This window comes from Ammospiza caudacuta, chromosome 17, assembly GCF_027887145.1.
Source record: "Ammospiza caudacuta isolate bAmmCau1 chromosome 17, bAmmCau1.pri, whole genome shotgun sequence".
In the NCBI taxonomy this organism is placed as follows: Eukaryota; Metazoa; Chordata; class Aves; order Passeriformes; family Passerellidae; genus Ammospiza; species Ammospiza caudacuta.
The window spans coordinates 16,647,916-16,664,894 of record NC_080609.1 but is presented as its reverse complement, the minus strand read 5'-3'; the positions used below and the strand labels follow the sequence as shown (position 1 = coordinate 16,664,894).

The 16,979-nt window shown below is 50.2% G+C and overlaps 1 protein-coding gene across 2 annotated transcripts in view; it reads left to right on the top strand.

The window, feature by feature from the left end:
- The window catches only part of ARHGAP17 (Rho GTPase activating protein 17), a 40,391-nt gene extending 24,000 nt beyond the window's left edge, over positions 1-16,391 (top strand). Inside the window, exons 8-20 of one of the 2 annotated variants that reach the window (XM_058815718.1) lie at positions 689-757; positions 912-993; positions 3,075-3,202; positions 3,604-3,715; positions 4,233-4,314; positions 4,735-4,815; positions 5,449-5,562; positions 5,913-6,004; positions 6,130-6,286; positions 8,054-8,275; positions 9,731-9,903; positions 10,536-11,168; positions 15,425-16,391. In XM_058815718.1, coding sequence (XP_058671701.1) covers positions 689-757; positions 912-993; positions 3,075-3,202; positions 3,604-3,715; positions 4,233-4,314; positions 4,735-4,815; positions 5,449-5,562; positions 5,913-6,004; positions 6,130-6,286; positions 8,054-8,275; positions 9,731-9,903; positions 10,536-11,168; positions 15,425-15,552 — 2,073 coding nt within the window. In that variant the 3' untranslated portion in view covers positions 15,553-16,391. The remainder of the gene's footprint in view (positions 1-688; positions 758-911; positions 994-3,074; positions 3,203-3,603; positions 3,716-4,232; positions 4,315-4,734; positions 4,816-5,448; positions 5,563-5,912; positions 6,005-6,129; positions 6,287-8,053; positions 8,276-9,730; positions 9,904-10,535; positions 11,169-15,424) is intronic. The other variant, XM_058815720.1, reaches the window with a different exon arrangement.
- Positions 16,392-16,979: the final 588 nt, after the last annotated feature.

The window sequence follows — 16,979 nt, the reverse complement described above, 5'->3', positions numbered from 1 at the left end:
CAGCTGCCATGGAATTGCCCACTTGTGCAACTGCAAATCATGTGGCTGTGACAGTGCCTGTCCTGGGGGCATTTCATGCCAGCTGATCTCTGGATTGCTGCAGTTCAATGAGGAACTCCATCCAGGCTGTTTCTAGGTTGGGTATTGGACATTTTCATGCCAGCTGATCTCTGGATTGCTGCAGAACTCCATCCAGGCTGTTTCTAAGCTGGGTGTTGGACATTATTTTCAGTTTCAGTCTGCGCCAGCTGTGTCCTGGCCATGAATGAATGCTCAGGGTGCCTGGGTGCTCCAGTAGGAGGCACCTGGAGGAAACTGAAGCTGGGCCACCCCAGGACCTGTGACACCCCTGAGCAGCTCACATTCATTTTCACTTCTCAGCAGCAAATGCTCCATTGAGTACTGAGAACTGAAACCATTTTTATTAGTACTTGTCTTGAGTGCTGTAAATACAGGACTGAATGTCAATGTGTCCTTGACTGAAGGGGCAAACTGCTTTGCTGCATAAACCAGAGTTAAGATTCTGAAATCAATTTGAAGAAGTGATTGAAGCTTGAAGAGCACTTGGATCAGAGCAGGTGCATCACAGCTCCTCAGTTCAAACTTCCTGCAGGCAAAATAAACAGTGAACGAGTGTGTCAGATTTGAGATGAGTAAACGTGCTGTCCTGTTGCCCATGTTTCCCCAGGATCAGCTGGCTGCAGACATGTACAGCTTTGTGTCCAAGGAGGGGGAGTACGCCCGCTGCTTTGTCACGGTGAGTGCTGCCCCTGGGCTCTGCTCCTGCACAGCTGGCCACACACACTGGGCTCTCACAGGTGCCATTTGTGTGCTAAACCTTTAGTCTTGTCTTATGTGCTCATCAGAAGCTGATGTTCTTTTTGTTTTTAAAATGTGGCTTCTGTTCTCAGTTATTAGAAGCACAAGCAGATTACCATAGAAAAGCATTAGCAGTCATAGAAAAGGTCCTCCCCGAAATTCAAGCCCATCAAGGTAAAGTAACCTGTGCTCTGGCTGATGCTTCTCCTTGCCTGTGCCACCTATGCACAATATTCTCCTCCTCTATCTCGATTCTCTTGCATGCACACTGATTTAATGAGGCCATTTTGAGCTGCTTAACAATTTTACATTCCCGAGCATAATTCCATCTTCCTGTTCTCCAGAGTTCTCCAGCCATGTTTAACACACTAATCAAAGATTAATTAAGGATCTCCCTGGTACCCAGGAGGGTAAAGGAAGGATTTTTCTGTTTGCTTACCTGTTTTCCTTGTGCCCTTTTGCTGAGTCACAGCTGGCTCTCCAGGCCAATGGAAGTGTCACTGTGATTTGGTTCTTGAGTGATTACAGGTGATTATCAGGAAAACTCCATGGATTTTAAGGAGCTGGATTTTTTCCCCTCGTTTTGGGCAATCCTATTTCCCAATGTGCACTGCATGCAGGGAAATTGAGAGTTTAAGTTCTTGTGCTGATTATCAGCTGTTAAAAAATGAATTGTACAGCTTCATTTCTTCCCCAAGAAGAACTGGGACTGCTGCCAAGCTTCCACTGCCAGGGGACTTTCTTTGGGATGAAGATGCACTGTGTGTTTTGGAAACTACTCCCCAAAATGTTGGCTGTGCTGTCCCTGAATCTTTGGAGCAATAGGTGAACAGAGTCTGAGGGAAATACAGTCTGAGCTGAGGCAGGCTCAGGTACCTCCAGCTGATGCAGGTTGTTAAAGATGAACCAATTCAAGACATAAATCAGTGGGAGCATTGTGGAAATGGTGTGGGATATCTGCACTCTGTGGGAGAGGAGGTGGTGCTGCTACAGCAGCAGGGCTCAGCAGGCTGTGCAGAAGGTTCTTTGTGGATATGGCTGCTTGAAATTTGTTATTTTGCATGGAATTTGGGACAGGGCAGCTGAGCAGCAAAGGCTTCAGGTCTGGCCTCCCTAGAAGGAGCCATGGTGGCCAAGTGCTGAGTGCAGGGAATTTCTCACCTGGTGTTCCTGGTGTCAGAATCCCGTGAAGGTTTGGGTTCAAGGGACCCTAAACCCACCCAGTGCCACCCCTGCCATGGCAGGGACACCGTCCACTGTCCCAGGTGCTCCCAGCCCTGCCCAGCCTGGCCTGGGCACTGCCAGGGATGGAGCTGGCACTCAGAACAAGGGCTGAGCTTTCCTTTCCTAATGTTGCTGTAATTTGCAGAGGTTGGGAAATGCCTTGTGCATCTCATGGCATGTTAACAAATGAGAGGGACTAAAACAGGACAAGGGAGGTGATTGATGTGGTTTTGTAAAGAAAAGGGGTGAATTAAATCCTTTGCAGAAACACATTGCCTTCAGAGCACTCTTTGAAGTCCTCTGAAGTTTTTGTCCTTCTTGGCCTCTTTTCCACATAAAAGAAATAACACATCTGTACTAACAATAACCTTTTACATCTGCATTTTTTCAGTTAAAGTAGCAGAAATGGGTCAGAACATAAATTACAGGAAAGAACAAATTCACATTCAATTTGGAGAAATTTGTTCAAATTGGAGTTAAACTAGAGTTGAAGAATTAAATTGAAAATTTGAATGTTATGGTGCTGGGCTGTTACCATGGTAGTTCTGATGTGATACACTGGGGCTGTTAACATCCATTGTAATTTGCTGATTTAAGGGATCAAATTTAAGGAATAAAACAGCTCAGTTTTTATTCACTTTAAATACAGTTAAAACCAAAATCAGCCCAGGTCATGCGGTCTGGACAAGATTTTCCTCACAGATTCTTGCAGAGCCAAATCGGTGTTACTGGAACATGCAGCCTTGTGCTGGCACTTGCTGAGGTTTGTTATTTGTAATTCCAGTTACACACAGAGTTTGTATGTGATATTCCATCCAGAAAGATGCAGAAGTATTTTTTTCTTGACCACCAGCAGCTCATTTTCTCTTTGCTCGTGATCCAAGGGACTTTACCAATCAAGGGCTGTAAAACTCCTGCTGTAGCCTGAACATTTCTGTGCTGTACTAGAGGCTTTCCTCTCTTCTTGCCTGGGCTGTGGTTCAAGGCTTTGGTAGATATCCTGCTCAGTGTTTTGCTACTCTCCAAATTAGACAAATGGACTGAAAAGCCAGCCTTTGGAACCCCCCTGGAAGAGCACCTGAAGCGCAGCGGGCGGGAAATCGCAGTGCCCATCGAAGCCTGTGTCATGATGCTGCTGGAGACTGGCATGAGAGAGGAGGTGGGTGATGCCAGGCCAGGTCACAGGGGTGAGAGAGGAGCTGGGTGATGCCAGGTCACAGCTCAGGAACGGGGGAAAGAGGCCCCAGTGAAGCTCATAAACTGGGATCTGTTTGTTAATAGGTTCCTTAACTAATTTCGTCATTTAGGAGTTGGTAAATGTTTTGCAACAGGATAACCTCAGCACTGTGTGAAGTATTTTGGAAGTGGATGCACCTACAGTGAAATTAGGGTGGGCCAGGGGTGGGACAGAGCTGAACCATGGTCAGGTGGCAGTGACAGGGCACATGAGGGGCCAGCTGGGTCACAGTTGTCAGGGAAGGCACCAGAGCTGGAGTGTTCTGTTGTAAAACTGTGCCCATGTGTGCTTACCAATCATTCTGTTTTATTTCTCTGGTGCAGGGCTTGTTCAGAATTGCTGCTGGAGCCTCCAAGTTAAAAAAGCTGAAAGCTGCCCTGGACTGTTCCACGTCCCAGCTGGATGAGTTTTACTCAGATCCCCACGCTGTGGCAGGTATTGGGGTGTTCTGCATGCAATCCAGGTGTAAACTGACACAGCACAGGTTCCTGCTGCTCAGGGGGTATCTCCACACTTACACTGGGAGAAGGGACAGTCAGTGGAAGGTTCACTGCACAGTTTGACACAGATAAGTGTAGGGTACCCATACTGATCACAGCTGCTGTATTTGTGACTATGGTGTGTAAAATTCAGGTGATCACAATGGCCCAGCTGCCATGACAGTGTTAACCTGGTCAGGGTAGGTTAGAGCTGTGTGTAGACCTTCAGTACATCTTGATAAGAAGTCCTTTGTCCTGAAGGGATGATTGAGAGTTTTACAGCATGTTTCTGTCAAATTGCACCAATTCCTGACTGACCCTTTGTGCTGAGATCTGAGCAAGTGTCAGGTCTGGCCACTTTCCCTGGTACTTGGAATTCCCTGCACAGATAAAACTGCAAAGTGAGGGCAGAATTTTCCCTGGAGTGTGAAATCAGTGGCTGAGGAGCCAACCTGTCCCTGTCTGCTTTGCAGGTGCCTTGAAATCCTATCTGAGGGAGCTGCCAGAGCCTCTCATGACCTACAGCCTGTATGAGGAGTGGACACAAGCTGCCAAGTAAGCATGCTAGAAATAGCTGTGGAGGAAGTCATGCTGCATATCTCTGTTAAATTTGATTCTTCATAGATGAATTCAGAAGAAACAGCCAAGCTCACACAGTTATTTATTATTTCACTAACGGGTATTTTGTGTAACAAATTATTTTAAATAATAAATAGCTTAATAAAAATTGCACAAAATGTGGTGAAATACGTACCTTTTTTAGCTATTAGGGCTGCTTCAGGCTGCTGGCTGCACAGTATTGATGCTCAAGCAGTTTTGTTGCAGGTAAAGACAATTCAGGGATCTGACAAGCAGGTTGCTGAGTACAAACATTTCTTTGATATAAATGGAAGTTGATACCATCATCTCTTTGTCACTGCAGGAACCAATTCCTGCCCTGAAAGTAAGATGCCATGGCATTTTTTGTCCTTTCAGTATTCAGGACCAGGATAAGAAGCTGCAGGAGCTGTGGAGGATTTGTAACAGATTACCTGAGCATTACCGAGTTAACTTCAGGTAGGTGAGAGCATCTCTTAGCTCAGCTGCTTGGCACCCCAAAGCCAGTTAAACTAAACTCTGATCCAGGTGTGCTGTTCTGGCCAAATTCAGTGAGATTTATAAAATACCTCTTGTTTCATGCAGCAGTGGCCACGCACAGGTGGTGTCCTCAGATTGATTCCCTATTGGCCTTCAGGAAATAGTGATGCACAGAGCCTTTCTGCTTATGGCTCATGCTCTGCTCTTTGCTGTAGTCTTAGAAATCACCTGGATCTGTCTTAAACATCTCATTTTTCCTTTTGGTTTTGTGTTTTGGAAATGAACCGGAACAAAACCAGCTCTGGTGGTTCCTAGAAGCATTGAATTTCCATCACAGGACATGAAACTAGCTGAAATGAAGGGTTTTTCTCTGGAAATGTAACATTTCTGTGGTTCTGTTTTGCTAAGATGGGAGCTGCTTTCTTTGCTACCCAGTTCAACTTTTATGAGTCAGGAGCAGAAGCTTTGGGCAGCTGCCAAGCGAGAGGGCTGCTCGTCTCATTTCCGTCTTGTTGGGAGCTCTCTGTACAAGCTCTTCAATTTTTATTTACGTGTTTTCAACAAGAAACGCTCCTGGTTCCTGCTCTTTAATGATTTCTTTCCTTTTTGAAGGTATTTAATCAAATTTTTGGCCAAGCTTGCCCAGAACAGTGACATTAACAAAATGACACCGAGCAACATCGCCATAGTCCTGGGCCCCAACTTGCTGTGGGCAAAGAATGAAGGGTGAGTTCTTTTAAGAAAGCCACAAAGCAGAATGGGGTGAAGCTGGAGAATTGATAGATTTAAACCCTTTAGCAAGGAATTTAGCAATTCACAGCAGCAGACTATTTACCTAAAAAATACTTCAAGTGTTCTTTCAGGCCATGCCTCGAGGTCCTTTGAGGCTGGAGGGTTTTAGGGGTGCTTCAAAAGCTCTGAGTGGTCTGGAGTCCAGCACAGTTGCTCTTTCTCTGGTACTGAGGAGCTGATCCGTCACGCTTAGCCTAAGTTGTCATTTAGGTAGTCTGAATTGATTTTCATTTTCTCACTTTGATGGAACTCTGAATAAAGCGTTGTTCACATGTCTCCTGCAGATCCCTGGCTGAGATGGCAGCAGCCACGTCGGTGCACGTGGTGGCAGTTATTGAGCCCATCATCCAGCATGCAGACTGGTTCTTCCCCGGAGGTGAGTTGTGCCCCAGCCCAGCAGTGTCACACTCCCCTCCAGCTCAGCCTCAGTGGCTTGTGCAGTGGGGCACCCTTGGGATGTGCGTGTGTGTCTGAGCAGGCATTCTGTCTGTCCCTCTTCAGATGAGGATTTCAACGTGTCTGGGGCCTTTGTGGCAGTTCCTGCTGTAAATTCCAATCACTTGTCACACACTGGGAATGACTATGAATGTGGGACCCTGGAGAGGAAGAGGCCCCTGAGCATGACTGTGATGGAAGGGGATTTGCTGAAGAAGGAAAGGTAGGTGTAATTCTCACCTTGGGGATCCATTACAGCCCTCTTCCAGTGAGGCTTCAATCAGACACCTTCACTGGTGTCAGGAGAGGAATTTCATGGAAATGCTGTAGATAACAATAGTGATTTATTTCCTGTTGCTGCAGCCTGAGGATGGCTCAAAGGTAATGTACTGTTATTCCTTCCAGTCACACTCCATGCATGACAAATCCCAAGCGGATATTGCTGCTCCCAGTCTCCATTCTCCTGCACACACTGGGGGTGGTGTGAGATTCACTGAAACAGAAGTGTCTGCAGTAGCCTCTCTAGTCTCTAACTTCTGGTATCCCATGGCTTCTCTTTCAAAGCCCAAAAGCTGAGGTGGTGTTACCTGGTGCCTTCATGATAAGACTTCTGAGTTGATATGGTACAGTATTGCCACAGCAAGCAGTAGAATGCTAAAAACCCCCAGTAAAACGTGCTGTTTCCCATATAACATGTAGTGTAACGTTCATTCTTATCACTCATCGTGAGTATTCAAGTGATGTGCTTGTTTCTAGCTGTTGATGCAAATGTTGTTACCTGTCAGCTGTGACCAGCCACATGCAAATTTGTCAGCACTCACAGAGGAAGAAGAAAGTCAGTTCAAGATTCAGTGTTTATCACAACAAGAATAAAATTATTTCTAGGATGAATGTGCTGTATGCATTCTAAAATCTGTTAGAGTTGGGGTCTGTTTCTCCACTGTTCTCCTTGAAACACAAATAGAACGATTTGGGTTGGAGAGGACTGTAAGGATCTCTCATTCCAGCCCCCAAATCACAGCCTGTATCCAGTAGCTTTTTTTTAAATCTCTGCTGCAACTTAGCGTGTGATAGAAACAAACTTCATGTGGCAGAATACATGTAGTGAGGAGCTACCAACCGTGGTATGTGAGGAAACGTCTGTATTTACATGTGAGATCCCAGTGCTCTGACCTCATTGTCATCAGTGTTTGTCTCCAGATGTCACTGAGTCGTTTGTTCTTATCCCTCTGTGGGGATGAGCCAAATCCTGTTGCATGTCTTAACCTTGCTGGTGTTGTGCAGCCGCTGGGGGCTCTAACAAACACCATGGTGTGGTGCAGCCAGTGGTGACTCTAACATCCTGGTGTGGTGCAGCCTGTGCAGGCTCTGACATCCTGGTGTGGTGCAGCCAGTGGTGACTCTAACATCCTGGTGTGGTGCAGCCTGTGCAGGCTCTAACATCCTGGTGTGATGCAGCCAGTGCAGGCTCTAACACCATGGTGTGGTGCAGCCCGTGCAGGCTCTAACACCATGGTGTGGTGCAGCCTGTGCAGGCTCTGACATCCTGGTGTGGTGCAGCCTGTGCAGGCTCTAACACCATGGTGTGGTGCAGCCAGTGGTGACTCTAACATCCTGGTGTGGTGCAGCCTGTGCAGGCTCTAACACCATGGTGTGGTGCAGCCAGTGGTGACTCTAACATCCTGGTGTGGTGCAGCCTGTGCAGGCTCTAACACCATGGTGTGGTGCAGCCAGTGGTGACTCTAACACCATGGTGTGGTGCAGTCACTGGGGGCTCTAACACCATGGTGTGGTGCAGTCACTGGGGGCTCTAACACCATGGTGTTGTGCAGCCAGTGGTGACTCTAACAAACATCACGGTGCGGTGCAGCCAGCTGTTCCTCGTCGCTGCTTTGCATGTGGGGTTTGTCTGGGGGGGGGACGCCCCGAGCCGTGCTGCAGCAGCCCCGGGGTGGCCGCCTGCTGTGTTCACTCTCTGTTCTCTCTGTAGCTTTGGTGTGAAGGTGCTGGAGCTGTCAGTGACCCCGCGGCGGTGTGGCACAGTGAGCAGAAAGCTCACCTCGCCCGCCTTCCAGCCGCCCCTGCCGCCCTGCGAGCCCTCGGGGGCTGAGCCCTGCCCGCCCTCGGGGGCTGAGCCCGGCCCCGGGGCTGGCCCCGCTCCCTCTGCTGCCCCAGCAGAGCAGCCCCCGGCTCCAGGCACTGAGGATGCCAGGTAAGAGGCACGGCTTCACTGGCAGCAGCTTGGCAGCGGCTCTGGCAGCGACCTGGTATCACCTGTGCCCCTGGGATGTGCCCTGCAGGTGTGGGCAGCACTGCCCTGGTGCCACCTGTGCCCCTGGGATGTGCCCTGCAGGTGCTCTCCTGCCACCAGTATGGCTCCACAATTGGGCTTCTGAAATAACACACAGAATTGGTTTTACACACCGAATTGGTCTTACACAATAGCATCCATGGTTCTGGGTGTTCTGCAATTCATCTGCTAATATAACATACGCAGCTCTGTCTGTTCTGGAGCTCATCTTCTAGCACACTGCAATTCTTGGGGGAAAAAATGGTGATGAAAAATACACTTTGTTTCTGCTGCCCACACTGACCCTCCCAGGTTATGTTCTGGAGATGTGCACAGAGGTGATACCAGTTTGCTGCTGAAAGAGCAAAACTTACAATGGCAATACCAGAAACCTGTTGGCCCTGTTTGTTGTTTCTTGTTTGTTGTTATCTGTTTATGTCTTGTTTTGTTTATTTGTGTGTAGCAGGTGTTAGTGATGAGCAGACTTACTTACAGGAGACCTGGGAGTCAGTTTATCATATTTCAGAATTAGTTCCTTTAGGACAAGTAGCTACACAGGCTCTTTGCAGTTTAATTTCTCTTGAAGCTCTGTGCTCATGAACTCCAGGGCTAATTGCAGCAGCCTGAGTTCCTCCTGTGAGGGGTGGAAGCAGCACTTTGCTGTCAGCTCCCCAGTGCTCTGAGAGCTGTGACAAACCACGTGTGAAGCCTCCAAATGTCGGCCTCAGGGTGAAGCCCCACCGTGGGGTTGGATGCAGCGCTGGTTCTTGTGCACAGAGGTCGTTCTCAGGTGACATATTTACAAAACCTGCTCGTTTGGAAATCCCCTGCACACCACTATTTCCTCCACAGATGGTTTTTGTGGCAGAGGCAGCTGAAATGAAACCTCAGGGGTCATGTGTGAAAGTTGCACTTAAAATCTGCACAGGCTCTGTGCAAGTACTCACAGTTTGCTAACAGCACCTGGAGAAACTGCACAGTGCCAGTGGAAGTGAATAAAGCCAGTCCTTTGGAGGGCTAAATTGCTGTAGGTGGCTCTAAATACAAAGCAGTGAGAGAAGCCTGCAGGTGCACAGCCACAGGAGGGACCCTGCCCAGACCCACCCCAGCTGGCTCATCCTCCATCATCCCCATCAGCCAACACTGCCTCAGCATCCACCACTGAGCCACCAAGTGCCACATCCACATGTTTTTAACCCTTCAGGGGCTGTGACTCCACCCCTTCCCTGGGCCCCTGTGCCAGGGCTTGGCAATTCTTTCCATGAGAATTGTTTCCTCTGTCTGATGCACAGCACGGTTTGTAAGGGAGCAGCTGCAGCTGAGCCACACAAGGCATCGAGGTTACACCGTCTCTGACGTGGGCTCTTTCCTTTGCAGCACCTCCAAATGCAAGGAGAGCACGAGTGCAGCCACTCCTCCCCCGGTGAGGAACGGGCAGGCAGCCTCAGCCCCGGCCCCGGGCCCGGGCCAGGCAGCGCCCAGCAGCTCCCAGCTCGGTGTCAGCCAGCCCCAGAACGCTGCTGGGCCCAGTCCCCACGCCCTGAGGAGAGGTGGGTGCTCGTTGCTTTCCAGGCAATGTGTTCCAAGCCTTGAGGTGCTGCAGGAATGCTGCTGAAATCACTTTATCAGCATCTCTGCCCTTGCACAGGCAGCACTTTATTCTGTTGGCTTGTCCCCAGGGCCTGGCTGTAAAGCAGCTGTGACTTTTGGACTCTCTGAATGGTGACAGTGTCACCAGTGCTGTTTAACAAACTCTCAAAAGCTATTGATCAGTAAATGCTTGTACTTGATAATGCAACACTTCATTTTGATAACACAGCTGGGTTTTTTTGTGCTGCTGATTGTTCTCTTTGAGAGCTTGGTTTGGAATCGAAGAATCCCAAAATGCTTTGGGTTGGAAGGGACTTTAGAACTCCTCTTGTTCTGTCCTCTGCCATGGGCAGGGACACCTTCCACTGTGCCAGGCTGCTCCAAGCCCTGTCCAGCCTGGCCTTGGGCAGTGCCAGGGATCCAGGGGCAGCCACAGCTGCCCTGGGCACCCTGCACCTGCCTCAGCACCATCATAGGGAGCAATTCCTGCCCAATATCCCATCTAACCCCATCTCCTGGCAGTGGGAACCATTCCCCACGTCCTGTCACTGCCCAGTCCCCGATGCTGACATGTCCCCTCTTCTCTCCACAGCTATGAAGAAGCCTGCACCAGCCCCCCCCAAGCCAGCCAACCCCCCCCCGGGACAGCCAGGCAGCCAAAGCTCTTCCCCAGCTGCTCAGCCTCCTTCTGTCTCTCCCAAAGCCCCGGGCAGGAGCTCCTCTCCTCCTGCCCAGCACGCAGCCCCAGGAGCAGCCCAGAGCCCCTCTCCCTGCCAGGTTTCTGCCCCTCGCAGGTACTCCAGCAGCCTGTCCCCTCTGCAGGCCCCCAGCCACCCACCCCCGCAGCCCCCGGCCGCGGCCACTCCCCCCCTGCAGCCCAAGGGCGGCACCAGCAGCAGCGGCAGCAGCGGCAGCAGCAGCCAAGCATCTCCCGGTGAGCAGGGCCTGGATGCGCCCCCCTGCTCCCCGTCCGTGCCCCTGCCGCAGACCCCCACCCCTCCCGACACGCCCCCGCTGGGCAAGCACGCGGGCAGCGCCCCCGCCGTGCCCCCCGAGCCCTGCCCGGCCCCGTGCCCGCCCCAGGGCGGCACCCTGCCCCGGCCCCGGCCCGTGCCCAAGCCCCGCAACAGACCCAGCGTGCCGCCCCCGCCGCACCCGCCCGCGCAGCCGCCCGCCGATGGGAGTGCTGCAAACCCCCCCCCGACGGCCTCCAGGATGGTCACAGGTGAGTGCATCATCATCCTCCCCCGCTGCTGGCTGTGGGGATGCCAGGGAACCAGGTGGAGATGGAGATGGAGTGGGGGGAGCTGGGCAGCACTAATCTCAGTTAAAATGCTCACAGCTCATTCCCGGTTAGTGATGGAGTGGGGGGGGATCTGGGGAAGCACAAATCTCAGTTAAAATCAGAACTCATTCCCAGTTAGTGCCCCCTCCAAAGCGCTGATGGAGCTGGGGGGAGCTGGGCAGCACAAATCTCAGTTAAAATACTCCTAGCTCATTTCCAGTTAGTGCCCACCCAGCTGCTCTGCACACGAGGGTGTCCTTCCTCAGGCAGAAGTGTTTGGGGGCAAATGGAGATGAACTTTTGTTGGTTTTTTTATTCCTGTTTGGAAGCTTAACACTGTGACAGCAGCTCCAGCTCAGCATCTTGGCAGTCAGTTCTGCTTGGACATCTGTTGCCAAAAAAGCAAATATTTAGAGGAGGGAGAAGATGTAGCCAAGGATGGTGGATTTCAGCACATACTGAGATAAGGAAAGGGCATGAGTGGTCACTGACACGTGTTCTAGTAGGCAAAACATGCAGAGGATGTTTTACCTTATGAGAACAGAGCCTTCTGATGTGCATTTAAGTTGGACATCCAGAAGCTGAAGAATCAGTTGTATTAAACTGTATTTCTTAGGTCAGTATTTATAGAGCCTGACATTTTAAGTGCAGTCTTTGTTTTAAGACAACCATGAAATAAAGAGAAACTTTTGTCTTGTCACAGAAGCTTCATGAAGCTTGTAGTTACCAGTTTGGTTGGGATTATGTTACTTTAATAAAGTTTATTTTTTTTAAATGTAGTTCCTGAGGCCATTCAAAACCAGCAGATTCTGGAATGTTTTCCTGCTGAGTCACTGCTTATTCTGGGAAATTCTGAAGGGAGAGATACTGGATGTGGGAGACTAATGCTTTTAAATCTACTCATAATTAATAATGGTTGGAACTTTCCCATGACACTGCAGCTTCTCTAGAATTAGCCTGATGTGTTGGAATGCAGATATCAATTCTGTTGCCTAACAGCTGTACCCCAATGCCTTCACAGGTGGGGATGGTTACTGCGAATAAGGTTTGTACTCACTCACAGAGCCTGCAGCTCAGCTGCTCCTGTTTGTAGCTTGAGTTCAGACGTGTGCTTGGAACTGTGCTCTGTGCCCTGTGTCCTCACCCTGTGTAGGAACTGTGCTCTGCCAGCTCTGTACCTCGTCCCTCCATAGCATTCTGCCTGCAGGAGGGTTTAGGGCTCTGCTGCTCAGCTCTGATAGGGCTGTGGACATTCAGTTATTCCTTAGGTCCCTGGAAAGAATTCACTCTTCACACCAGGCCCCCAGAGTTATCCCCAGCTCAGGTGTGGTGGGTGACCCATTTCCAGCAGGTTTGTTCTCACTGCAGACAAATTTGACCTCTCCTACAACTTGGTGGTTTGTGGTTACCTTTTAATGTAGCTCTCACTTCAGCTTTGCAGTTATTTTTAACCACTTGGGGTTTCTGGGCAAAATCCAGGCTGCTGTGACTAAAGCCATGGCAGAACAGCAGCCGCACCATGGCAGGTTGGCCACCAGCCTCCCTGGGGGCTCTGCCTGAGGTGCAGCAGGACAGGACACTGAAATCAGTGTTACACTGAGAAGCCAGGCTGGAAATCACTCAGGTTTGGGGTTTCTGGTAATTGGAGAAAGAGGTGGCCTGGAGGCTGCCCCTGGATCCCAAGGCCAGGTTGGGTGGTGGTTGGAGGAACCTGGCATGGTGGGAGATGTCTCTGCCCATTATGGGGTTCCATGAAGAGACCTGCACTAAATGAGCTGCTTAACCAACTAAAAAGTAGCTTTGATTCTTAAAACAACTGACTTCTGATTGTACTTTTGTCAGTATATTTAAAATATGGGGATAATTTATTCCCAAGCTGAAGTCAGAAGTGGGGCTGGGCTCTGAATGCTGCCAGCACTTCACAAAGAAGTTAACAGCAGCAGCTGTGCTAATGAGTCAAACTTCAAGGAAAGACTTAATCTAAATTTCCAAGTGTTTCACACTTTGACCATATTTATTTTCATTTTAGGGTTTTCCTGGTTCTGAGGAAATTGCTTCAGTGACAGCAGACAGGGAGGGTTTGTTTTACCCCAGTAATGGGAGAAATCCTTATCTTGTAATTAACTTCCAGCTGGGGCTGCTTCATTAGAATTGGGCACGGGAAGCACCTGCCAGAGGGGGCTGCAAAGCAGAGCAGATCAGCCCAGGTGTGTGCTGTAAACACAGCATGGGAGCTGCCATGCAGGGAAACTGGGAAGGGAAAGCTGCTGAGGGGGGATTCTCTCCAGAACTGGTGCAGGGACTTAGAAGATCCATGCTGTTCAGCTAAAATCCCCTTGGGGAGGGTTGAAGTGACTCAGGCTCACCTCCACCAGTACACCCCATGCTAAAGCATCCACCTTCTCCAGATCAATGTGTTTTAAAGGATTAATAATCTGAATTAACACCACCACCTGTCACATAAGAGTGTCTGCTCTAATATTCACACCTGCACATACAAGCACTTACAGACTCACTAATTCACAATGTGCAGCTGCTGGTTTTAATTTGAACCTTAACAAGTGGAATGAGGGAACAAAATTAAGGTGCCTGCAAAGCTCCTAATGATCCCTGAACAGGAATCCTGAGCTGTCCTCAGGACACTGTTAACTCCTTTGTCCATGTGCTGGGCTTTAGTAGTGCCTCAAATTCTATTTATGGTGTTCGAGCAAGAAGCCCTAGAATATTCTAATCAAAGGTTTTATTAAATAATCCAGATGTTTGACCAGCATTCAGTAGGAACTGTATTGGCAAGTGCAATGGTAAGGAAAAGGCCCCTGATTGGCCGCCACTGTTGCTAATTGCTAATTGCTAATGATGTGTGTGCTAACTACTAACCCCCAGTGCCCTGCTGTGTGTGTCCCTGGCATGGCCAGACAGGGCTGCCCCTGCTGCATTAACCCACTAAGCCCTGGAGAGCAGAATGTGAAGCTCCTGCTGTCTCTGGCCACTGTCCCCTGTGCTGTGTCTGTGCACACACCCAGAGCTGCTGTGTCCGTGCAGAGGCTCCTGCTGTACCCATGTCGCTCCCTGTCCTGTGCCACCGGTGCTCCTCCCGTGTCACAGCCTCCAGAGTGGCTGCCCCAGGCTGCTGGCAGCGTCCCTGCCCAGGCAGAGGGTAGGGTGGGGTGGGATTTAGGGTCCCTTCCAGCCCAGACCCTTCTGGGGTTCCGTGGCTGCAGCTCCTGCTCAGTGCCAGAGCAGGGTGGGACTGCAGCTGCTCTGTGCAGGATCCCAAATCCCTGCAGCCTGGGGGGCTCAGGAGCAGGGCAGGCTGCACTCAGGGGCTGCTTCCCCTTCTCCAGGTCATTCATTTAGCTCAGCTTGAGCTGTTCTGCAGTAACTGCTGGGTTAACTTCAGGGTTTCACGTAGAGTTATGAGTCCCAGTCTCTCTAGGACACCTGTCTGCACCTCCTGTGCTTGAAAATAAGGCATTTATTTGGATTTTTTGTTGATCTAAGTGATCTAAATTACTTCCCATGTGGAGCAGCTGCTGGACTGCAGTAAGGGATGTCATGGCACGTTATAAATCAGCTTTCCAAAATCCTGACAAGATTTTCAGTTACCCTTTTTTGAGCTGCTGGGGATTTTTCTGGTCTGGTAATTCAAGCTGCCAGGGCAGTCAGTCACCAGAGATGCAGCATTTTGTGGTCCTTTTTTTGACATCTTGAATAAAATCCTCCTTTCTTCAGAAGAGGCAAAGACCATGGCTCCCTGTTCACACAGGAGACGGGTTTGATCTGCACTTGGTGTAAATAACTTCTGCCTCCTTCTGACACCATCCTTGTTCCTGTTGCTTTCCAGAGTCACAGGTGGTGTTCCCTGGTGGGTTATTTAGGTGCCAGATTATTTTGCTGGGTGTTTTGACATGAAAGTCCAGAGTAGCTCTCCAGGGGCATTGGGGAGTCTGATCCTAAATCAGCTCGGTCTCCTCCCTCCTACAGGAAGAAGGGGGTTTGTGTTCCTGTGCCCAGGGTGTGTGGGAGGAGCAGTCTGAGCTGTTCAGCCGGGCCCAGCCCTGTGTGCCCAAGGGGCCAGCTCTGTCCCCAGAGCCCTCATTGATCTTTGCTTTCCCTTCTCTGCCCAAGGAGATGCCCAGGAAGCCCCGACTCAGTGAGCTGGCCCAGGCTAAACTTGCTGTTCCCTTTTTGTGCAGACTCTAATTGCAGTATTCCAGAGCCACTTGCAAACCCTCCTCCCGAGCCTCCTGCAGAGCTGGGCAGAGAGCTGCACACCCACCTGCTGCTGGACATTGACAATGACACGGAGAGCACGGCGCTGTGACCGCGCTGCGGCGCCGCCTTCCAGCTCCTGGGAACCCCAGACCTACCAGGGAAAGGCTTCTTCTGGCAGCGGGCACAGCTGGGCACAGCTGGCATGGGGCCTCTGGCACTCGGCTCCAGGCTGGCCCTGCTTGGAGGAGACCTCTCAGCAAATGGAGCCCAGCCTTTGGCCGGGTTTCGCCCTCAGAAGAAGTTTAATGATCTGGGTCTGGACAACGGTTTTCAAACTCTTGGATGGAAGGAATGAATTCCTGCAGGAGCTCGCCTAGGAAGCGTGGTCAGTGCTGATACAGGTGGTATGAGCAGAAATTCCAAAAGAATAAGAAGCAGAACGTTAGTTATTTAAAGTGCATGTCTGTATTAGGGAAATAATCCTTCTCACGGCGCCGTTAGAGGTTCTTTGTAGTTCTTAGCCCGTCCCAGGAGCTGCCTCCAAGGGACATCTCTCTCCCAAGGGACGTTCCCTCCCGGATTTGCTGCAGACTCCCCTCAAGCCATGAACCAAACCCTGCCCCAGTGCTGGTGGTGACTGCTGGTTCTCAGTCACCTGTGGAACTGTGGATGCATCCAGTGCCTTGAAGGACTGTCGTGCTGTAGGAGGAACTTCTGTCTCTTTAATCATTTCATTGCTACGTAGGAGCAGTACTTACCCTGATTTCATAGTTATTTGTATTAACCTGCTTTGTTCATGTGCAACTGGCAACTGTTTCACGAGGAAACCGTGGAAATGGGGTTTGTGCTTTTGTTGAAAACGGTTGAATTTTGAAAGAACTTTGAAACAGCTGTTTGGATTCAGAAGTTGAGTGAACATTTATAAAATTAAAGATTGTTTTTTGTCAACTTAAGGCATCTTTATTCTAGTTTTGTTGCTTCCACTGGGTCCTGAAGGTCACAGTGATCCCCTGCACTGTGTAGCTTGGAGTCACTGGCTGCTCAGCTTGGTTTTGCCTTAAGGACCTCAGTGGGAGCACTGTGAGACCCTCCTTTGTTACCACACCAGCCCTGTAGCAAATCTTTAAATTCAGTTTGGAAAGCCACAGACTCCAGTCCTGTGACTGATTTTGATGTTTATCCCCCAAAGTGTCAGTGCCTCCCTCCCCCAGGGTTTCCAGCAGCATTTCACAGGTTTAGGTCCTTCAGGTGCCCCCGGCAGCAGCTGTGGTGCGGTTTCCATGCTGGTGCTGCCATTGGAGTGTCAGTGGTGGTGCCTCAGCCAGAGCTCCCAGACAGGTCCATGAGCACTCAGTGCACACAGGGAAGGAGCTGAACGGGCACAGCTGAGCCAGAGGCACAGCAGAGCACAGAGAACAGCCCTGGGCTCTGCTCTGGGCACTCGAGGTGTCACGGCTGTCCCCCAAGGCCAGAGGAGCTGAACCAGAGGGGGACTCAAGGGGTCGTAGCTGGTTATCAAGGCATAAACAGGAAGAG